This window comes from Palaemon carinicauda, chromosome 39 (assembly GCF_036898095.1).
Source record: "Palaemon carinicauda isolate YSFRI2023 chromosome 39, ASM3689809v2, whole genome shotgun sequence".
Taxonomy (NCBI): domain Eukaryota; kingdom Metazoa; phylum Arthropoda; class Malacostraca; order Decapoda; family Palaemonidae; genus Palaemon; species Palaemon carinicauda.
In genome coordinates this window covers 19555793-19580070 of record NC_090763.1, presented here as the reverse complement: position 1 = coordinate 19580070, position 24278 = coordinate 19555793, and the positions used below count along the sequence as shown (strand labels likewise).

The 24278-nt window shown below is 48.0% G+C and overlaps 1 protein-coding gene across 1 annotated transcript in view; it reads left to right on the top strand.

The window, feature by feature from the left end:
• The first annotated feature begins 1299 nt into the window (after window positions 1-1299).
• Window positions 1300-24278, top strand: part of LOC137631060 (uro-adherence factor A-like) — a 264160-nt gene continuing 241181 nt past the window's right edge. Inside the window, exon 1 of the mRNA XM_068362655.1 lies at window positions 1300-1477. Coding sequence (XP_068218756.1) covers window positions 1361-1477 — 117 coding nt within the window. The 5' untranslated portion in view covers window positions 1300-1360. The remainder of the gene's footprint in view (window positions 1478-24278) is intronic.

Below are 24278 nucleotides of genomic sequence, written 5' to 3'. Positions count from 1 at the left end.
TATTTATTCTTCTTCTTCTTATTTGACAACCTTTTTTTCTCTCTCCGTTTTCTCTATATGAATCTATTTCTTTTATATTTTTATTTTCCATTTTAGTTTATCAATACTTTTTAATATCTAGTTTCTATCCTTCCTTACTTCATTATATTTTTTTCTTACATTGCTTCCTTTATTATAATCTGTTTTTTCTTTTGATGTTTATATAGCTAAAACCTCTTTAATTTTCTTCACCTGTTAGGTATCATTTTTTGTTTGTCTGTTCTCCGCCCTTACTGTGTTTGCAGCTTCATTTTTGCTGCATCTTCTACTACCTCATCAAATTGTTTCATCCTTTTCACTTTTCGACTCTATGATATTTCTATCTCTTCCCTATATTCTCTGAGATTTTTTTCGTTTGTTTTGTAAAATATAATGTCTTCCCAAACTATTTTTGAGTAAATTCCTGCCTTCATTATTATGCTTACCTATACCTAGAACACTTTATGGTCTAATATGTCTACTTTATCTTCGCCTATTTCCATTTCTTTGATTTTTTACTAGTTATCAACTCTAACACTTCCTTTCGATTTCATTTTTCTTGATATCTCAAGAATCCCAAATTGAATACTGAAATTTTCCTTTTTAATCAAGGCCTCTTCATCCTCCCTCCTCTAGGACCTTTTCCAAATAGTTCTGCTTGTACTCGTATCGCTATGAATCTTTCTTTCCCTTCCCAAGTTCCCTGTCCCCTGTAGGACAATCCACACATAGGCTACTACAAACACATAAGTAATATATTTCATTTCAGAATACTCCCTTTTATACCTCGATTCTTCGTCTGTGTATTTCCAAATTTATAACCTTGCTGTCTTTGTATAGCAACATTAAACCATTTGGCATTGCAATATTTTTGGTCCCTTATACTGCTTTTCCAAATCGTTAAATTCATCACATATTAATCTTAAATGTTTTTTGTTGTTGTGTTTCAGTTCTTGTGCTTAGCAAACCCTTCGTCTTTACATATTTTTCTTTGTTAAATCTTGTATATTTTTTATTTTGAAGCTATTTTTTTTCCTTTACTTTTATTACCATTGCTCTTTCTCGTACAAAGTTACAACGGATGTAGTATCCTGTGGCGCGGCTTTTATGGGTTGTTATTACATTTATTAACAAATACTGAATATATGTATGATTTATAAATAAAATAAAGGTTAATTTTACTAATACATATAAAATAAATATTATGATTATGAAAATATATAATTGATTTTCTACATATGCACTTTCTCTTATGAAATGCAATGTAAACAAGTCGTAGTGTACACAGTCCTGACCCAATGGTGTTGTTTTGAATTCTACGTCTTATTAAAGCTTATGAAAGATGGACGAGTGCATGCCACCGGAGGGCGAAGAATTATTTACAAACAATTGTGGCTTACCCATCCAGTTTTCTATGCCAATATGCCCTCAAAAAGAGGAATACCGTAGAAAAATAGAAGTAAGTTTTGGTTAGTCATTAGGTCAGCCGTCACAATACTTTTGACTGTTTTACTTTTATGGTATATCCCTAAGAAAACCTAAGCTCAATAGGTTGAGCCTTTTAATACTAAGGTTTTAGACCTAGTATCTAGTAGACAGGTTATGTTGGTAAGTAGGCTATTCAAAGCGATTTTAAAGAATGTCTTAGTACATTCTAACGTAGACATAGTCGTATGAATGCTAATGTTGGAACTAGGATAACTTAATCTGGGTTTTAATTAGGAGCCTTTGTATATCAGCTGGCAGTTCCTCCCATGTTTGGATTAAAAATGGACATCAACTAACCTAAATTTTCCCCCCCCCTAACCTAACCTACAAGCCGTGCCCTTACCTACTTACCTAACGTGAGCCTAGCGACCCCCCTTACACTGCCGGGGATGTATGTATGATAGCGGCCACCTGTATGTATTATTATGTCTAATATAGAATACGGCAGTGTAAGGGGGGTCGCAGCGGGGCGTCAGAACCCCCCGTTAGAAAAGTAGCTAAGGATACGGCTTGTAGGTTAGGTTAGGGGGTAAAGTTTAGGTTAATTGATTTCTATTTGGTAAAGTTGTACTGTATTACAGATTCTCATTTCGAACAGAAAATATATATTTTCCAGTTCGACTAACTTCAAGTAGCCGAACTGGTTGCTGTTATTACGACTAAAATGAAGTTTGAATACTGGTTAAATCACATTATTTTCTACAGGAAAACATTTATTTTACTGTTAAATTGTTTAAATATAATGACGTTCAAATTCCGTGTCACTTCACTCGTCAAGAACGTATGTACTGCGAACGCTAACATTAGCAATGTTAACTCAACGTTACCAACGTTACGATGCCATTGCTAACGTTAGCAATGCTACGATAATATTAACATGTGTATTTTAAAGCATTTTTCCATATACACTTTACACATTATATAGAAAGGTACAAAAGGGTACAGAGCCTAACAAACCCACCTAACCTAACCTAGAAGTTCCCAGGTCACAACCCCCTAGCTGGGGGCAAGCCCTCGGACCCCCTTCCCAGGTCACAACCCCCTAGCCGGGGGCAAGCCCCCGGACCCCCTTCCCAGGTTACAACCCCTAGCTGGGGACAAGCCCCCGGACCCCCTTCCCAGGTCACAACCCCTATCCAAGGTTCTACTTGCAAATATATAAAATAAGAGAAATTAATTACTTACTTTTATGACCGCGACGACGAAACTTGTGGGTGTGACTGTGACATCTTAACTTCTGTATATCCCTCTTAGCTTAGTATATACTGCACTTTGGACACTGTAAACGTTGGGCTATTACATTATGAGATTTAAGAAAATTATCAACATTTGAATTCACCGAAATACTTTCAAGTATGGATTACTGCAGTTGTTACAAGTTTCTAAAACTTCCATCATAAAATATGCCAAAAGACGTCACTTGAACTAACAAAGACCTGACTTGGGCAAAGGTTTCCACGGAAAAGGGTTTGTTGGAAGGTGGGGGTTGGGAAATATTAACCCCCCTGTGCAAACTTTTCATACGTTTGAGTTCGTGATTGGTTAACGGAAAAGCAACGGAGTCTAGAGAGTAAACATGAATGAACTAGAATGGGAAACTTGTCCAGAGCAAGTATTTATGTGAAATCGGGGCGTGACAAGGTAATAACATAATGTATAAAAGTAATGTAGAAAGATAAAATAGAGTGTATGATGAAAAATATTTAATGGGAAAAAAAATGAGGTGATTTTATAAGATATCGGATAATAAAACGAATAATTCTTGGATCAAACGTAATATGTATACGAGGGTATCACATAAAAGGAATGGTATACTGTACAGTAGTTGTACTGAATCAAGTAAAATTTGTGAATAAAGCAGGTGAAGTCGAATTGTTGAATGAGGCTGTTAAAATGACGTAGGGGAAAATGGGGAAGGGTTATAAGAGAAAAGTAATCCTATTGGTGGAGGGGGAGTTCATGCGCAGGTGGGAGGAGTTTATGCGCAGAAGGTCGAAAGTTGCTGTGTACAAACGAACGAACGAGAGCGACTACAACCGACCGGTAGAATGTCAACAAATAAATGAAAAACACTGCTAATGTTAGCATGTTACAGTAACATTGCTAATGGCAGATCAATATTACCGTATCTTTTCATCGGTTTATTATACATCCAAGAAGGTAATGCATAGAGAAGAAAAGGCTTGTTTTACCATTATATACCGATTCCCCAGTATGTTTTCCCCACCCAAAACCCCGAGTTCCCACTGGGGGTCTCCCATTATTGTTGGATATAGATATATATACATATATACAGTATATATTTCTGAAACTACTCATTTGCGACGGGAACGAGTGTCATTTTCGAAGAGCGGAATTTTTCTATAGTAGAAAGTAGTTTTTTCCCTAGGTTACATTGCCCTGTAATACAGAACAATAATACCATATTTTCTGTTAAAATGTTTAAATATATCGGCTCTTGTTTAAATTCCGTCCTCACTTCACTCATCAAGAACGTATGTACTGCGCACGTTAACATTAGCAATGTTATGCTGACATTGCTAACGTTATCAATGCTATGCTAATATTAGAATGTGAATTTTAAGGCATTTTTCCATATACCCTTTACACAATACTGTATATAGAAGGATACAGAACCTAACAAACCCACCTAACTTAACCTAGTAGTTCCCAGGTCACAACCCCTATCTGGGGGCAAGCCCCCCGACCCCCTTCCCAGGTCACAACCCCCTAGCCGGGGGCAAGCCCCCGGACCTCCTTCCCAGGTCACAAACATGTACTGTCAATCGGTAATGTTGAGCTGCACACGCTAAAAACATTTAAATTAAAGAAATTAATGACTTACTTTTATGACCCGGACAACGAAACTTGTGGGTCATTGGGGTGTTGAGACTGTGATGTCTTAACTTCTATGAAAGGCACTTGGGACACTGTAAACGTTGGGGTATTACATTATGTGATTCAAGGAAATTATCAACACTGGATGACGTATCAAAAATTCCCCATGAAATTTAGCTAATGCTTTTAAGTATGGAATACTGCAGCCTTTAGAAGTACGAAAAAAAAGCCTCACTTGAAATAACAAAGACCTGACTAGGACAAAGGTTTCCACGGAAAAGGATTTCTTGGAAGGGATATGAAGAGATTACGGAACGGGGTCTAGAAATATTAACCCCCACCCCCTCTGCAAACTTTCCATATGTTTGGGTTCGTGATTGGTTAACGGAAAAACACTGGAGTATAGAGAGTAAACATGAATGTACTAGAATGGGAAACTTGTCCAGAGCAAGTATTTATGTGAAATCGGGGTGTGACATGGTAATAACAAAATGTATAAAATTAATATAGAAATATAAAATGGAGTGTATTTTAAATATTTAATGGGAATATAAAATGAGGTGATTTTATAAGGTATCGGATAATAAAACGAGAAATTCTTGGGTCAAAAGCAATATGTATACGATGGTATTACATAAAAGGAATGGTAATCAAGTTAAATACTTGAATGAAGTCGAATAGTTGAATTTCGTGGGTAGAGAAGAAGAAATCCTATTGGTGGAGGTAGAGTTTATGCGCAGGTGGGAGGAGTTTATGCGCAGAAGGTTGAAACCTGCTATGTACAAACGAATGAACAAGAGCGACTACAACCGTCCCGTATAATGTAAAAAAATTATTGAAAAACACTGCTAATGTTAGCATGTTACGCTAACATTGCTAATGTTAGCTTGCGCAGCTCAATATTACCGTATTTTTTCATCGGTTTATTATACATCCAAGAAGGTAATATATAAAGAAGAAAAGGCATGTTTTACCATTATATACCAATTTTAAACATAAGACTTACCCGGTAGTTATATACTGTATATAGCTTATGTCCCTGACGTCACGGCAGAAAATTAAAAACTCGCGCCAATCGCCGATTGGATAGCCAGGTGTACCACCCCTGTGCCCTAGCGAGGTACCTAGGAACCATTCCAGGAACCTTCATATATTCCCTGCCGTCGCTAGCGGCGACGCGTAGATATTCTGCTCGTTAAATTATTGATCTTACTTTGGTGAAGTACAAAACTTTGGTTGTTGACTTCCGCTTGTTTGATTTCGCTTTTGGATATTCTTTAATACGATTATATTTTAAATATAAAACTTACCCGCTGGTTATATAAGAATGGCTAAAGTCCCTGACGCTCGGCAGGAAATTCAAAATCTCGCGCGGCTATCGCAGATATGCCAAGTGTACACGAGCGCCCTCGCGGTACTACAGGTAGAACTATACCCAACTTCTTCAGATTTTCCCTGCAGCCATAGAGGGCTGTTCTATTGGAAATTCTCTCTCGCTTATTACTCAGTTTGGACGTTATTTGGTGATGTATTAACGTTTTTTGAGTTTAGGCTTTCGCTTTTTTGTTTGTTCCGTAACTGAAATACAAACCACGCTATTTACATGGGGTAATTGCTTCGGCGTAGCTGAATGACGAGCCACAAGAATTTTAACGAGGGTTTACTACCCCGCCGCTAGTTAGCGGGGGGGGGGGGGGGTAGGGAGGGGTAGCTAGCTCCCCCCCCCCCCACACACACACACACCGGTGAATGCTTCACTTTACTTTTGGCTCGGATGGCGAGCAGACGTGTCTGCTCCCATCCTCGCTTGACAGCCATTAATGCTTTTGTCTTTTATTTACTTTTTCTTATACTTAATATATAAACATTCTTGGTGTTTATATATATTTTTGTGCATAGAATATAGTAAGTTTTCTTTTCAGTGTTTGTGCGGTGTGTGTAGTGTACGACAACGGAGAGTGAAACCCCGGCATAGCGCTAGGCCACCGCGGTTTCACTTCTTGGTACGCGGCCCCTCTACTTCTAGGCCACCACGGTTGCACTTCATGGAGGTCGGTCTCTCTTATCGAGGTCGTTCGCTTCTTACTACCACTACGTACTACTACTCGGAAGCTTCTTTCCCGTTGCGGGCTGAGGTGCTATTCCGTTTTATTTATCTCAATTATTTTTATGAAATCTAATTGTATTTGTTACTTTTCAGCTTCTGGGAACACCCCTTTGGGGGTCTGTATTCTTACTTTGGGAACATTCAAAATCAGTTACATAATTATAGTTGTTATAATTCTGTTTTTATTAAAGTTCTCCGCCCTCCCCCTTCTCCCGTGAATGTCAGTGGGGGAGGAGGGCGCATACCTAACTGTTGTTCTTATGTTTTACTTTCCCTCGGGATTACTTTTCGGAGTTCCACACGGGGAACTTCTGTTAAATAATTATTCAACTTTATTTTCCCAGTTAACTATGCAGTTTCTTTGTTTGACTGCAGTGTGCCTGGGAAGTCTGCTGTCGCTGCTGTCTCCACACGGGGAATTTCTGTTAAATAATTATTTAACTCTATTTTCCCAGTTAACTATGCAGTTTCTTTGTTTGACTGCAGTGTGCCTGGGAAGTCTGCTGTCACTGCCGTCTCTCTAGGTTATCGTCATGGGCGTTATCCCTTCTCTTAGAAGTTCTCCCGTGACAACTGTCAGCTCTTCAGTTCATCCTAGAACGATAAGGAGGTTCACCTCCAAGGGTAGTTAGTTAACTTCCCTTCTTACCTTTTCCTGGTCCTTAGGCGGTTATACTCTTGGGGCTGAGCGACCGCCCTTGTAACCATGCTCAAGGGGCTGAGCGGTTGCAAGGCCGGACCATGGATCTCCAAGCGACTATGCTCTTGGGGCTGAGCGGTTGATTCTGTAGCTATGCTTAAGGGGCTGAGCAGCTGCAGGATCAGTCTTGTGACCTCTCTCGTTCGCGAGGGAGGCCACTCATAAGGGCTCCTCTTTGGAGGATTGCTCCTTACAGGTCAACTTGCTGACCCCACGGCCCTTTGGGGCTCCATCACCAGTGTCTGGGTTTTCCTGGTCCTTAGGCGGTTGCTCTTAGTGCTGAGCGACCTCTCTTGTAACCATGCTCAAGGGGCTGAGCGGTTGCAAGGCCGGACCATGGAATTTGATGTGACTATGCTCTTGGGGCTGAGCAGTCGCTTCTGTAGCTATGCTCAAGGGGCTGAGCAGCTACAAGTCAGTCTTGTAACGTTCACGAGGGAGGCCACTCATAAGGGCTCCTCTTCGGAGGATTGCTCCTTATAGGTCTCTTCTACGAAGTGTCACCTCTCTCGTTCGCAAGAGAGGACACTTAGGGACACCATCACCAGTCTCTTCTACGAAGTGTTCACCTCTCTTGTTCGCGAGAGAGGCCACTCATAGAAACTCCTCTTCGGAAGACTGTTCCTGATTAGGATTGATTGATTGATTTAATGTTTTCAGGCATCTCCTGATTAGGACAGCTTGCTGTTCAGTCACTAACACTTCGGTATTTAGTGACAGGGAAACTTAGGTTTCTCGTTACGCTGACCCTTCGGGGTCTCGTAACATTAATTACGCAGAACCCTTGGGCTCTCGTAACTTTATTCACTCCTACACTTCGGTGTTTAGTGACGGGAAACTTCGGTTTCTCGTTACGGTGACCCTTCGGGGTCTCGTAACATTAGTTACGCAGAACCCTTGGGCTCTCGTAACTTTAGTCACTCCTACACTTCGGTGTTTAGTGATAGGGAAACTTTGGTTTCTCGTTGCGCTGACCCTTCGAGGTCTCGCAACTCAGGCTACGTTAGGCCTTTGGTCTCTCGTTCCCTTAGTCAAGCCCTGCTGACCTGCCGTCTCCGTTCCTGGCTACTGACGCGCTGTGGGCGCCCACGACTAAACCTGTCATTGCGCATAAGGGACTTGAGCGCAAACTGCGCCTCTAATCCTTCAGCTCCAGGTTTAACCTGCGCCCCCTTATGCTGCTGCTGTTCCAGACTTAGCGCCTCAGCGTTCGCGTGCGCGCACCTGTTCCTGTTACGCGCCAGGGTTTCCCCTTCGCCCCCACACTGCGCGCCAGCGGTCACCTGCGCAGTACTTCCAGTGTGGATCGTCGGCTCTGTGCTGAAGCAGTCCTGCCTTGGTCCTTTTCAGGGGGATGCCCTCCCTTTAGGGACACATCCCAGTTCCTGATCGACCTGTCAGCTGATCCTTCAACCTAGCGCACGCGTGCATTTACGCACGCGCACGCGCACACGCGCTAGCGCCAACGATCTTCTTATGCGCACAAATGCCGACGATCTTCTTGGCTGACTGTCTTTTTCGCGCGCATGCGCTGACGATCTTCATATGCGCGTGAGCACCGACGATCGTCCGCGCGCTGACACCAATGGTTTCCCGTGCCCATTCGGCGCGCCCGCACGCGAGCTTTTCTTTAATTTGCGTGCCCACCGCAGCATCGAACACCTGTGCTCCCGCACCCTGATGCACGCCCTGTGCACACGTGTGCGCGCCCATCGCGCGCCGTTCCTGATACAGCGCTCACCAACGCCCCAGCGCTCTTCTACAATTCAGCGCGCAGTCCAGGAGGTGCCTAAGTAAGCGCACGGGCTCTCACAGGTACCTCTGGACTCTTCATCCAAATTGTGCAATTCTGTACGCACGCTTCCAGTTGTGCGCGAGCTTCCGGTTGCGCGCGTTGTCCCAGTTGCCCGCACATCGCAACAGTGCACACCTGTGTGCCCGAATCCGATTGCGGCGTACATCGTTGGAGTTCTTCCTGAAATATTGCAGGCGCTCACCAGTGGTTCAGCCTGCGGAGTCTCCAAGTCTCTTCTACGAAGGGCACCTCTCCCATTCGCGGGAGAGGTCTCTCATAGTGACCACTCCTCGGAGTATCAAGTCTCCTGCGCACCCACGAGCTCCTCAGGCCAAGATGCCTGTGCAGACTGCGCAGCGCTCACCAGTGCACTATTGCGCCAACTCACCCTCGCTCTAGTACAAGGCTGCGCAATCGCGCCCTCACCCAGTCTTTCCAGATATGTGCCCAAGCGCTACTGCACACTCGCGCCCAACAGTTTTGCTTCAGGTTGCTGCGCGCCCGCAATCAATTGATTGCGCCCATCCAACCTTCGACCATCTCCTACGTGCACCCGCGCCATCAATCTCGCACGCCCGCGCGCTCGTGAGCACAAAATTCCTGCTGCGCACGATCCTTTCCAGGAATCATCGCGCTACCACCAGCTCGATCTGCGCCCCGATCGCAATAGCGATCGCGCACAAAATTTTACGGGGCTTCAGGCGGACAGGTCATCGTCCCGTTCCCCTCCCCGCAAGTGCAGAACAGCGCGCTTGCCAGAGGAGGGGAGGTTTTCGGACAGGTCTAAGGACCCTTTTGTTTCAACTTCGTTTCAGGCGAACCCTCGTTTGTCAACTCCTTCAAGGGATCGAACGATCCCCTTCCCTCCAGAGGGAGTGTCTGACAGCTCGACTGTCAGCCAGCAACCCTGGTTTGGAACCATAGTCAGAGCTCTTATGCAGGCTATGAAGCCTGTGCTCGCTGACTTCTGTCACATATCAGGGGCAGCTCCCTCCCCTCCTGAAGAGGAAGAGGGGAGTCCCCTCCAGGGTGACTTCTCCAAGGGCTAAACTGTCTCTTCGCAAATCCTTCCGCAAGGCTCTTTCTTTACCCCAGACTTTCTCCCCCTCCACTGCAGATGAGGATTACCTATCCTCTGGGGAGTCGGACGAGCCGGTCCGTTCCCCCATCGCACCATTGGGGGAAACTCCACCTCTTCCTGAGAGGTCTTCTCACAGGGGTAGAGAAGAGCCTGAATCCATCGTTACTGGAGTCCTGTATCCCTCCCAGGAGGGAACCGAAGGACTCGAAGACTGTTCCTAAGTCTTCGGCAAGGATCAGACAGGAGCCAGCTAGACCTTCGGAGAATGTCCACGAATTCCCCCAGGAAGAGCCACTGGGGACGAGAGACTTTGCTGCTAGCTCATCAGGAGGAGAACACCAAGAGTCAGAACATGCGTGCGGGCAAGTTTTGACCCCCAGGAGGAACCTCAACAGGTTTCCAAACCCAGAGACCCCTACTAGTGAGTGTAAGGACACGGTCTTGGACCAAGTCTATGGCACCCAGAAACCCTCTAAGGCCAGTGCAGCTTTGCCCTGGTCACAGGGGATGAAGAGTGCCAGAGACAAGGTTGAAGGCCAGCTCTCCGAGCTCGCCTCATCCAACAGATCCAGCGCCGATAACAAGCTCCTCCCTCCTCCTCGAGTCCATCAGAGGAGGGATTTTGAGATCCTAGAGGAGACTTGTTTGGGTCTTACGGTTCACCACTCCGTGGAAGAACTCACTGGGGGAGTCCCTCTAAAGAGACTCTCCAACCGACACGTGTCCTATTCTCCTACTAAGATCCTAGGCCAGGAGAATGTGGAGAAGTGTGCCATGCAGGCAACTTCGTGACTTGACATCTGGCTGGGGTCTCTGGGCATCCTACGGGAAAGAATAGATCTCCTCGTTCCTTTCCCTGAATTGGAGGCTGTTTTCGGACACCTCAAAGGAACAGGGGGGAGACCATGTTCTGTAACACAGGGCCTCAGGCCTGTGGTCAGAATCGGAAAAGTGCCTCCATATAAATCTGCTAGTGATGAAGGCCGCTCTTCCTGGCCCTTCATCAGTGCCAACAAAAATCTAGCGGATCACTCTGAGGGGTGATGAGCGACAACACCACAGTAGTGGCTTACATCAGCAAGCAAGGAGGTACCTTTTCAAAGCGGCTATCCCATCTCTCGGTAGAGATACTGAGATAGACCGAAGCCCACTCGATCCCTCTATCGACTCGCTTCATTCCAAACAAAGGGAATGTGCTCACCGACAATCGGAGCAGAGCATCTCAGATAATGATTATCGAGTGGTCCTTGGATCATCCAGTAGCCAACAAAGTCCTGACTTTGTGGGGTTATCCGACTGTGGATCGGTTCGCTACAGTGCTGAACTTCAAGCTCCCGCGGTATTGTCCCCAGGCCCAGGTCCCAAAGCACTCTAACAAGATGCCTTCCAACAACGGTGGGACATCACCAACGTGTGCGCTTTTTCCCCGTTCTATCTGATGAGGAGGGTGCTCAACAAGATCAGAATATCGGTCAATCGCTCGATGACCCTTTATAGCTATGCTATGACATCTTGCGGAATGGTTTCCGGACCTTCCGCAACTCCTAACGGAACTTCCGGGAGAACCCCCTCTACGACACAAGCAAACAACCACATGCCAACAGCTCCCTCAAAGCCGTAGCTTCGCTTCGACCTACCACCTGGTAGACTATCCAGCATCCCCTCACTAAGAGAGGATTGTCGCAACAAGTTGCGAACGGGATGTCTGGACACCTGCGCAGGTCATCCACAGGGGCCTACCAGGCAAAGTGGCGAGTGTTTTTGTGGTTGGGGTCGTGAAGGAGTATCTCTTCACTCGATACCACTGTTCCAGCAAGAGCCAAGTTCTTCGTTTATTTGCAGAAAGAATGCGCCTTTCAGTCTTGGCAATGAAAGGCTATCGCTCAGCCTTAAGGCTAGCCTTCAGGCCCAAAGGAGTGGACATTCCTTCCTCGCTGGAACTTTCCCTACTCATACGAAGATGTGATCTTACCTGCCCTCAGTCAGAAGGGAAACCTCTTCCAGAGCACTTGGTTCGAATTCTCAGGCCTCTTAGGAGGCCACCCTATGAACCATGTCGCCAGGCTTCAAATCGACACCTAGTTCGAAAGGCGGCGTTCCTACTAGCTTTGGCCTCGGCCAAACGAGTCAGTGAACTTCATGGTTTCTCGTATGACATCGCCCATGCAAGGGGATGAGGGGAGGTAACGTTCGTGATCGACTCTGAGTTTGTGGCCAAGACACAGAATCCGAGAGTGCCTGATCCTCGATTCGACTCTTTCTGGATTTCGAGTCTTCGTTCTGTAACAGATGACCCAGACCATCTCCTACTGTGTCCAGTAAGGAGTCTGAGGTTATATCTCAAAGAACGACTGCCTTCGTCCCCAAGTGTAAGCTTTGTTTTTGAGCACTGGGAGAACAAGAGGAGGGTCACCAAGAATACCATCTCCGCACAGATTCTTAGGGTGACCCATCTGTCCCTGAATCCTGACCCTCCTCCGTCATGTCGCCTTAGAGCGCATGATGTAAGGGGCGCAGCAACGTCCCTGACCTTCAAGAAGAACTTCTCAGTGACGCTGGTTCTACAAGCAGGGGTGGAAGCATCAGATGACCTTGCCAGCCCACTACCTGCAAGACGTGACACACAGGAGGCTCGATACGTTCTCTATCGGCCCTGTGATGGATACACAATAGCTGGTCTAACCTCATGCTCCTTAATGGACAGGTAGCTGAGGGTTGAGGTCATTGTTACCCGGTCTTAGTCTGCGTGAACGAAAGGATTTGTCTGGCTCTTATTCTTTTCTTCATTCTCTCCTTCCTTGGAGAAAGCAGCATCCTGGGTTCTTTGCATAGCTGACCTCAAACCACTGCAGGTAGACCATGCTTGCTTGTGTTCCTAGTATTAAGAGTAATACTGTCATGTCCCCATACCCGGACGAGTTGGTATTGGGAGAGTCCTAGCCTAGAATTCCACCTGAAGAACTCTAGGTCAGATTCTTAGGACGAGTCACGCTCTTCACCTTCACACAGCTTATGTAGGCCGCAGCAGTTTCACAGCAATGCTAGTGAGGCGCAGGGACTCCTTATTTTTTGAGTACTTACACACTCAAGTATTGGGTCCCCGGGCAAAGCCAAAAGCCAGTATGGCAGGGACTTACCTCCCTTCCTAAGGGTTGAGTCACCCCATGTAAATAGCGTGGTTTGTATTTCAGTTACGGAACAAATGACAAATTCATAGATAATTTGTATTTTTCCTAACTATACAAACCTTAGCTATTTACACATATTTGTCCGCCAGCCCTGTCCCCCGGGATAAGTCCTACCTCTAAGCAAAGTGAAGCATTCACCGGTGTGTGTGAGGGGGGGGGGGTAGCTAGCTACCCCTCCCTACTCCCCGCTAACTAGCGGTGGGGTAGTAAACCCTCGTTAAAATTCTAATGGCTCGTCATTCATCTACGCCGAAGTAATTACCCCATGTAAATAGCTAAGGTTTGTATAGTTAGGAAAAATACAAATTATCTACGAATTTTGTCATTTTATTTGATCTGTGATCACGTATTTATAACTTAAAAGGTAAGATTAAAAGGTTTTTCAACCTATTTTAAACCTCACGAAAGCATAGGGCGAGAGGTAAACATCTCGTCCATTGATGACGTCACAGCCTTATGTTGTAGGCTATAAGTCCGACTTGCTTTTTACAAAGAATTATAAGTGGATACTTTCTTTTGAAGTATTGAGTTATAAATTTAATTAAAGGATTATTAACCTAAGGAAAATTTTATCATTTTAATAGTTTTCTTGAGGTAATCTTTTATCTGGTTGCAAAGATTAACTAGCGTTCAGTTGTTACGCAGTTGTCAGTATTGTTACAATATTACGATATTTGGTAGAAATTTTTATGAATAGTACATTCTTCTTACTTCTCAATTTTTTAGTTGTACTATATAAAAGGAACATTTTAATTTGAAATTAATTGGTCCTATCAGTATTTTTCCTTAGTCAGAGATTAAAGGAAGTTAAATTTCACTTAATATTTATGTGAATCGATGTAGCGCACGATTCTATGTATCGTTGTTTCCTTAGTGGAATACTAAGATTGTTCGTATATTAAGTGTAAATGTTCCAATGAATACGAGTAATGATTCATCTTTTATTGGAATTCCTTAATTTAAGAGTGTATTTTGTTTTATAAATATTATATCTATTAAGGTAATATTTAATATTTAATATTTCGCTGCATTTATATGGGATTCAGTGATTTTTCATTCCCATTCAAACAATTGAGAGAATTGCAAGTCTCTCTTTAAGAGTTCATTTCGTTTGAGAGAACGTATACTTTGGTTTTCAAATGATGTTGAAACTTTCTTTTTAACAAAGAGTAGAATGCAAATTTTTTAGTGTTAAATTACGCAGTGAATTTTATTCAGTGGAGAGTGCTTCTGTTCAGACCTGTCGTTATCCTAGTCTTAGACCTCTGTCAAGCTCCCGGAAGGGGAGAAGTTAAGTTGAACGACGAAAGGAATCGAGAGGGTAGCCAGGCGCTACAGTCTTTTAAGACCCGAACGGAAGTCCTCTTGAGCTTTTTCTGTCATTCTCCAGAACGCTCACCCTCACTATAGATAAAGCGAGGTATTAGTGTTGTCAAACATTACACGCGCGTGTCAGGCGCTAAGCTGAAAACAAAATTAGATTCGTTCTGCGTATTTACGTCTCATGCGGCGCGGACTTAGTGCCTCTGCCTCCACCTGATGGGTGTCGTCTCACGACAGTGGCAAGCGCTAAGGATAGATGAATATAGGGCTGATTACATTTCGCCTAAGGTTGATTCTGATCTTTGTTGTTAGGCGTGAAACAGCAATTATCTTCGTTTACGAAGTCTTATCAGCCTGCCGTTGACAGTGCGGTTGGGTGTCACAATTCTGGTTTGGGCGCGGTTCGCACAGGCGACCTTCCTATTCCGGTGATGACTCGTTGTCGCACAGGTGGCCTACCAGCCGCAATGTTTAACGATGGGAGAAGGTGGATGCATCTCTTCGAGTACCTGCTTCTCAATGCCAACTGACCGCTGATTGCGCTTAGTATCAGTCTATCCAGACGGGCCGACGCAGCAGAGCGGAGCGAAGCGTTAACGGAGCGGAGCGTCAGCGTCAGGGCAGACGCTTCGCTACCTATGATTATAGACTTTGATGTCAACATGACCATGACCGTCTAGTGTTGGGTCATTGTTGTGCCAGGCGCTAAATTAAGAAATAAATCTTAACTAGAAAGATATTATATTCTCGGACCAAGGCCTGCTGGGCTAATTCTTGGTTGGGAGAGCTAGAATTAAAACCTCTAAGCATTGAGGTCAGAATTTAGAATCCTAAGGAGTGGACTCCTAGGAATCAAGACTTCTCTTACTAGGATAGAGTCTTGTAGGAGGAAGGGAATGACTTTCAGAAAGAGTTTCCCGTTTATTTTATAACTGCTGCTCCTCGTTCCGACTTCAGTTTTCGCTAATTGCGTGGAAGGTGTCTATTTATTTTATTATTATTACTAGCCAGGCTACAACCCTAGTTGAGAAAGCTTTATCCCAAAGGGCTCTTATAGGAAAAGATGGCTCAGTAAGGAAATAAGAAAATAAATAAGTTAACATTAGATCATTCCCAGAAGAGTAACAGTGTAAAGAGACAGTGCTCATGGTCAGTGCAATAATGTGTCCTCAATGCAGTAACGAACCTAACTGTAGAGGTTGGTGCAGCAGCGCCTGCAGCTGCAAAAGCAGGAATTGCATTAAGGCCTTTATGAGAATAGGGTATAAGAGTATATCTCCCACCACGGGCAGATCTTTTATGGTTTAATGTTTGTTCCGTAACCGAAATACAAAGCACGCTATTTAATTAGGGTATTATTTCGGCGTAGCTGAAATGACGAGCCATTAGATTTTTAACGAGGGTTTACTACCCCCTTGCTAGTTAGCGAGGGGGTAGGGGAGGGGTAGCTAGCTACCCCTCCCCCCGCCTCACACACTGGTGAGTAGCTCACTTTTGCTTTTGGCTCGGGTGATGAACAGACGTGTCTGCTCCCACCCTCGCTTTTTGACAGCCTTAATCTTTTTTGCTTTTTCTTTCAGTTGTGTGTTTGGAAGTTGGCCTCTGCCATTATGCGGAAGTGCCCCGGTTTACCTGACCGCCCTTGTGGTACATATATGTCGGCGGTCGAGACGGATCCTCACACCTTATGTCCGTTCTGCAGGGGCCAACGGTGTGATAGAGACAAAGTATACAGTGAGTGTAGGGATTTGGTCTACCTCCCAGTGGGAGAGGTTTTCCCGGCGCCGGAAGAAGAAGTCCAAAAGAGATCTTTCTCCAGAAAAGTCCAAGGACTCTTCTTCCGTAGCCCGAATCTCCTCCGAAACTCCCGCTCGAGCGGCCTCTTCCGAGAGACCATCGAGTGGTAGCGTAGGCCGTTCTTTTATTGACCGACCTCTGGGTTTGGGAGAGGGAGTTGCCTCCCATAGCGAGGCAGCTCCTCCTCCTCCCTCGGGGGAGGATTTATCATTTAACTCTGTTACTAATGATGATTTGTTGCAGGTTTGGGCTTCTTTGGGGCTTAAGGGCTCGCCCTCCAGGGAAGCCCTGTTTGACTTAATCCAGTTGGGGGCTGCTGTCAAACAGTCGCCGCTGATAGCAGAGGTTGAACCTCTTGTCTAACGTCGACGTTGTTGTAGCAGGGGCCTCCGACGAGTTAGGTCAAACCCCTGCCTTGGTTCCCGATGCAGCTGAAGGTTTAGTTCCTCCCTCTGAACATCCTTCGAGGGAGGAGCTAAGTCCTACGGTCTCTCCTGCAGGGGATTCTCTCCCTCGGGGGAGTTCACTGACAGAGACTCCTCTTCGGAGGACTGATGATGGTCTGCCTGCCGCCCCCAGAGGACGTATCTGTCGGAAGGCTCGCCCTCCCCTTCGCCGTAGAGGCGTTCCTTCTCCTCACAAGGGAGTTAGGAGGCGCCTCTTTGGCTCTTCTCCGTTGCAGTCCCCCGCGGAGGATCCTCCTCGCTGTGCACCGACCGTTGCAGTTGCATCCTTGGACCTCTCTGCCGATCATTCTCCTTCGCCTGCCAGACCTTCGGACCTGCCGACTCCGTTCCTGGCTCCTGATGCGCATTGGGCGCCCACACATCCCGTTTTCCAACGGGCACCGGTCCCTTCGGGGCAGAAGGGGCTTTCTCACAATGTGAGCAAGTCCCTTAAGCGCCAGGTATCCCCTGCGCTTCAACGTTCTCCTCGCGCTCGCCTACGGTGAAGCCCTCTCTACGCAGAACTTCATCCTCGGAGACAACGTCCCAGAGACCTTCTGCAGCTGAAACTTCTCACCATCGCTCTCTTGCTCTCCAGCACTCTCCTACTCGCTAGTGCTCACCTGCGCGCTAGCGCTCTCTTGCTCGCCAACGCTGTCCTGTTCGCCAGCGGTCTTCTCGCCAGCGTACAACAGCGCGCCCTCATCCTGATGCGTGCCCCGCGTTCCCACGATCTCCTGCTTGCCAGCGCTCTTCACCTGCGCGCCAGCGTTTGCCTGCACGCCTTCGTTCGCTTGCGCGCCCATGATCTCCGGGTCTGGGCGCAAGAAGGAAGAATCAAGCTTCTCCTTCTCTTCAGCGCTCACTTACGTGCCATAGGACCTCGCCAGCTCGTCAGCCATCGCGCGCAGACACCAGATCCTGCTGTGCGCCCTCCTGCACGCCCATGCGCTAGGGGGTACACCCCTGCGCGCGGGCGCTCGCTACAGCTCGCCGAGATCCTGCTCGCCCACGCGCTCGCGAACTATCTCCTTCGCGCGTACGATCGCTTGTACCTCCGCCTGCACTTCCTGCTTCTTCAGATCACGCATCTGCGCGCCATCAATCTCCTGAGCGCCTGCGCGCCACCGCTCGCCAGCGCGCCCGCTCGCCATCCCGGAGATCCCCTACGCGCCTGCGCGCACCCTCACCTGTGCGCAGTCGCTCCCGTACACGCCCTACGCGCCATTGTTTGCCTGCGCGCTATCGCTCGCCTGCGCACCAACGCTCACCCGCACGCCCTTACCATCATCCCCGCGCTCACGTGTCCGCACTCACGCGCGACCGATCGCCCGAGTGCGATCCTAGTAAGGTACTATCGCTCGAACGCCAGCGCGATCAGGAGGCACAACGCGAGCCACCGCGCGGGCCTACAGGAACGAGAGCAGCCAGGTCATCCTCACGTTCCCCCCCCCCCCCCCCCGGCAAGTGCAGACCAGCGCGCTCGCAGGAGGGAGGGAAATCGCCAGATGGGTCCAGGAAGCAACCTTTTCTTCCCTTTCCTTCCAGGCAGGTCCAGCAGTTGTGTCTACTCCAAAGGATCACCCGATCCCCTTCCCTTCAGAGGGAGTCTCCGACAGCGCTGCTGTCAGTAAGCAGCCATGGTTTGGATCCCTCATCAGAGCTGTCGTGCAGGCTGTCAAACCTGCCTTCGCTGAGATGGGGCTCAAAACTATGGCGGCTCCGTCCCCACTGAAGAGAAAGAGAGGAGTAGAAACCGTGGTAACTTCTCCGAGGGTCAAGCTGGCCCCTCGGACATCCTTGTGGAAGGCTCCCTCTCCCCCCCAGACGTTTTCTCTCTCTCCTGTGGACGAGCATTTTCCGTCCTCAGGGGAGTCTGATGAGGTGAGGCGTTCTCTTATCGCACCAATGGAAGAAACCCCACCTCACTTTGGAGAATCGTCCCAGGTGGGAGCAGAGAAGAGCCCTCAGACGTCGTTGTTGGAGTCCTGTATTCCTCCCAGGAGGGAACCCAAGGATTCCAAGACTGTCCCCAAGTCATCCTCAAGGATCCGTCCAGAACCTACTAGACCCGCGGAGAACGTCCACGTGTCCCCCCAAGAAGAGCCTTTGGGGACAGGAGACTTCGCTGCCAGTTCCCCAGGAGGGGAGCCACAAGAGTCAGAGCATGCCTTTTGGCAAGTCCTGACCCTGATGAGGCATCTCAACAGGATTCCCGATCCTGAGATTCCTCCTCGCGAGGGCAAGGACACGGTCCTGGACCGAGTCTTTGGCACCCAGAAACCCGCGAAGGCCAGTGCAGCTTTGCCCTGGTCCCAAGGGGTGAAGAGTGCCAGGGATAAGGTCGAGGGCCAGCTCTCCGAGCTCGCCTCCTCCAGGGCAACAAACTCCTCCCGCCTCCTCGCGTCCAACAGAGGAGGTACTTCGAGATCTTGAAGGAGGCTTGTTTAGCTCTTCCCCTGCACCACTCTGTGGAAGAGCTTACCAAGGGAGTCCCTCTTGAGAGACTCTCCAGCCGGCAAGTGACTCTCTCGGGGACTGAGATCATAAGCCAGGAGAAAGTCGGGAAGTGTGCCATGCAGGCTACTTCGTGGCTTGACATCTGGCTGGGATCTCTTGGCATCCTGTTGCGATCCAAAGATTTGTCTAAGGAGAGCACCAGGAAGGCCCTGGAGACCTTCCTCCTCTTGGGCACCCGCACCATTGAGTTTCTGGCTCACCAAGTCTCAAACTTGTAGGCCAACTCAATCCTGAAACGTCGTGATGCGGTGGCAGAGAGGTTCCACGTGAAGGTCCCAGCCGTCAAGGTCAGCAGGCTCAGACATTCTTCCCTTCTAGGGAAGAACCTGTTCGACCCTAAAGACGTGGAGCAGGCAGCCGAGAGGTGGAGGAAGTCCAACCAGGACTCCCTCCTTCATAGGGCTCTTACATCTAAGCCCTATAAACCTCCGGCACCTCAACAACCTCGCCCGTCCAAGACAACGAAACCGGCTGTGGCAACGAAGGCAATGGTGTCGAAGCCCTTTCCTGTCAAAGACAGGAAAGGCAAAAAGTCCTCCAGGGGAGGAAAGAACCCGAGAGGGAGCGGCCGAGGCCGCAAACGCTAGGATTGGCAGTCCCCCTGCATGTCCACCAGTGGGGGGATGCCTTCAAAGTTGCACAGACAGGTGGCAGCAACTCGGGGCCGATTCCTGGGCGATTTTCGTAATCGGTCAGGGATATTGCGTCCCGTTCATAACATCTCTACCTCCCCTGACAGCGGCGGATCCAGTGTCGTTGAGCTCCTTTGCCATGGGATCGGCAAGGGGCCAAGCCCTACGGGCAGAAGTCCAGACCATGTTAAAGAAGGGCGCTCCCCAGGAGGTCGTCGACGATTCCCCAGGTTTCTTCAGTCGACTCTTTCTTGTAAAGAAGGCGTCTGGAGGCTGGAGACCAGTCATCGACCTCTCAGCCCTGAACAGGTTTGTCAAACAAACCCCGTTCAGCATGGAGACGGCGGACACGGTCAGACTTGCGGTGAGACCACAAGACTTCATGTGTACACTGGACCTGAAGGACGCATACTTCCAGATCCCAGTCCATCCGTCTTCAAGGAAGTACTTAAGATTCAGCCTAGACAACAAGATCTACCAGTTCAAGGTGCTGTGTTTCGGTCTCCATAGCACCTCAGGTTTTCACCAGGGTGTTCACACTGATTTCTTCGTGGGCACACAGGATCGGCATCCGTCTCCTCCGCTATCTGGACGACTGGCTGATCCTGGCATACTCGGAGTCGACCCTTCTTCGACACCGAGACAAGCTTCTGGGACTTTGCCAAGATCCAGGGATCATGGTAAATCTCGAGAAGTCTTCTCTGCTTCCAACTCAACGACTGGTATATCTAGGCATGATCTTGGACACCAATCTCCACAAAGCCTTCCCATCAGACGACAGGATAGCAAGGCTGAGGAGGGTCGCAGTTCTTTTCCTCAGACGAGAAGAACTCCCAGCCCAATCGTGGTTATGTCTCCTCGGTCACCTTTCTTCTCTGGCCCGTCTAGTTCCAAATGGTCGCCTCAGGATGAGATCCCTGCAATGGCGACTCAGGTCCTGGTGGAATCAAGGACACGATTCCCCGGACATCTTGGTCCCAATGGGTCCTGCGGAACGGGCGGATCTTCAGTGGTGGTTGACAGAGGAAAACCTACGAAAGGGAGTGGATCTTCTCGTCCTCAAAAAAAGGGTGGGGGGCCCACGTTCTGAACCACAGGACCTCAGGCCTATGGTCAGAATCAGAAAAGCGCCTCCACATAAACCTGCTAGAAATGAAGGCCGTGTATCTGGGACTTCAGCAGTTCCAACAGTACCTGGGGGGTCACTCCGTGGTGGTGATGAGCGACAACACCACGGTAGTGGCTTACATCAACAAGCAGGGAGGTACCTTTTCAGAGCAGCTATCCCATCTTGCAGTAGAGATACTGAGATGGACCGAAGTCCACTCGATTCCACTATCAGCTCGCTTCATTCCAGGCAAGAGGAATGTGCTCGCCGACAGTCTGAGCAGGGCATCTCAGATACTGAGTATCGAGTGGTCTTTGGATCATCTAGTAGCCAACAAAGTCCTGACTTTGTGGGGTTCCCTGACTGTGGATCTGTTCGTGACAGTCTTGAATTTCAAGCTCCCGCTGTACTGTTCCCCAGTCCCAGACCCCAAGGCACTCTGGCAAGATGCCTTACAGCAACGGTGGGACAACATTGACGTCTACGCCTTTCCCCCGTTCTGTCTGATGAGAAGGGTACTCAACAAGACCAGAATTTCGGTCAACCTTTCAATGACCTTAATAGCTCCGCCATGGCATCACGCAGAGTGGTTCCCGGACCTTCTGCAGCTCCTGACGGAACTCCCGAGAGAACTTCCTCCTCGACACGAGCTACTCAGTCAACCACATGCCAACATCTTCCACAAAACCGTAGCATCACTACGATTTCACGCCTGGAGACTATCCAGTATCTCCTCACAGAGAGAGGCTTTTCGCAACAAGTTGCGGAAAGGATGTCTGGACACCTGCGAAAGTCATCCGCAGGGGTCTACCAGGCAAAGTGGAGAGTCTTCTGTGGTTGGTGTCATGGAAGGGGTATCTCTCCACTCGATGCCATTATTCTAGCAATAGCGGAGTTTCTCATGTATTTTCGGGAAGAAATGCGCCTTTCAGTCTCGGCAGTGAAAGGCTATCGCTCAGCCTCAAGTCTTTCCTCTTCGCTGGAACTTTCACTACTAATACGAAGAGACCTCCTTTCGAACCATTACGCTAGACTTCTGATCGCCACCTTACTTGGAAGACGGTGTTCCTGCTTGCTCTAGCCTCGGCCAAGCGAGTCAGCGAACTTCATGGTCTCTCGTATGACATCGCCCATTCAAGGGGATGGGGGGAGGTAACGTTCAGATTCGTCCCTGAGTTTGTAGCTAAGACTCAGAATCCAGGAGTTTCGGACCCCTGGTTCGACTCCTTCCAGATTTCGAGTCTCCGTTCTGTAACAGATGACCCAGACCATCTCCTACTGTGCCCAGTAAGGAGTCTGAGACTCTATCTTAAGAGAACAGCTGCAATTCGTCCTCGGGTGCAAGCATTGTTCGTGAGCACAGGCAGGACAAAGAGGAGGGTCACTAAGAATACAATCTCAGCTTGGATTCGCAGGGTTATCCACCATTCCCTGAATCCTGACCCCCCCTCCGTCACGTCGCCCTAGGGCATCGCTACGTCCCTGGCATTTAAGAGAAATTACTCTGTGACGCAGGTTCTACAAGCAGGGGTTTGGAAGTGTCAAACGACCTTCACAGCCCACTACCTGCAAGACGTGACCCACAGGAGCCTCGATACGTTCTCTATCGGCCTTGTGGTGGCTGCACAATAGCTGGTTTAAACCTCAGGCTCCTTAATGGACAAGTAGCAGAAGGTTGAGGGCATTGTTACCCAGTTTTAGTCTGCATGAATGAAAAGGTTTGACTGGCCCTTTTTCTTTTCTTCAAACTCCCCTCTCTTGGGGAAAGCAGCATCCTGGGTTCTCTGCACAGCTGACCTCAAACCACTGCAGGTAGACAATGTTTCCTTGCGTTCCTAGTAATAAGTTAATACTGTCACGTCCCCATACCCTTACGAGGTGGTATTGGGATCGTCCTAACCTAGATTTCCATCTAAAGGACTCCAGGTCAACTTCCTAGGATGAGTCACACTTCACTCCTTTACACACTAGCTTACGCAGGCCGCGGTCCTTGCAGAGCAAGGCACTTGCGAAGTGCAGGGACCCCTTATCTTGAGTCCTACACACTCAGATACTGAGTCCCCGGGCAAAAGCCAAAGCCAGTACGGCTGGGACTTACCACCCTACCTAAGGGTTAAGTCACCCTAATTAAATAGCGTGGTTTGTATTTCGGTTACGGAACAAATGACAAATTCGTAGATAATTTGTATTTTTCCTAACCATACAAACCTTGGCTATTTAATCAAACATGCCCGCCAGCCCTGTCCCCCGGGAAGTCCTACCTCTAAGCAAAGTGAGCTACTCACCGGTGTGTGAGGGAGGGGAGGGGCAGCTAGCTACCCCTCCCCTACCCCCTCGCTAACTAGCAAGGGGGTAGTAAACCCTCGTTAAAAATCTAATGGCTCGTCATTTCAGCTACGGCGAAAGTAATACCCTAATTAAATAGCTAAGGTTTGTATGGTTAGGAAAAATAAAAATTATCTACGAATTTGTCATGTTTTAAAGGCGAGGATGCTCCATGATGAAGGAGAAGCACTACGAGACACAAGCGCGCACAGAGAAAGCACAAAGGGACCACGTGAGAAGCGCGTGGAATACAAAGGGTGGGGGACACACAAGTCACACTGGGATAAGGAGAGCGGCGAGATGATATCGCGACGCGACCAGAGAACTTACTGGAGGTCGAGACCTAAGCAAGCATGCTCTCTGACCCGGGGTTAGCCTCAGGGCGCGTATCACTCCACCTGAGGTCGCCCCTCATAGAAAAGGGGTTTAGGGTAAACTACACAAAAAACTGGTCGGATGGGAGGAGATACCAGATACTGTACTCCTAAGAAAGTAGTTCGAGGTAAGTACTGTTAGGAAAAATACAAATTACTTAAGATTTGTTATTTTTTAAACATAAAACTTACAAGCTAGTTAGATAAGAATGGCTGCAGCAAGCAGAACCTAAGCGGCAGCGTGTCGAAGCTCAGAAGTTAATCGATGAAGCCGCGGAGCGTCAGTGGCAGCGGCAGGCAGGGGCCAAGCGTCAGCTTGACGACCCACGCCAGTCGAGTCATGAATTGGCTCCGTCAGTGCGAGCATCGTGTGAGCGCGGCGCGCCAGGACGCGGCTGAGCGTCAGTGCGAGCATCGTGTGAGCGTGGCGCGCCAGGACTTGGCGGAGCGGCAGTGGCAGCTAGATTCTTCCCATAGTTAAACCAATTGTGACAGCAAACGCAAGGCGAGTGGCTGTCAATTGGATGTGGATATGGAA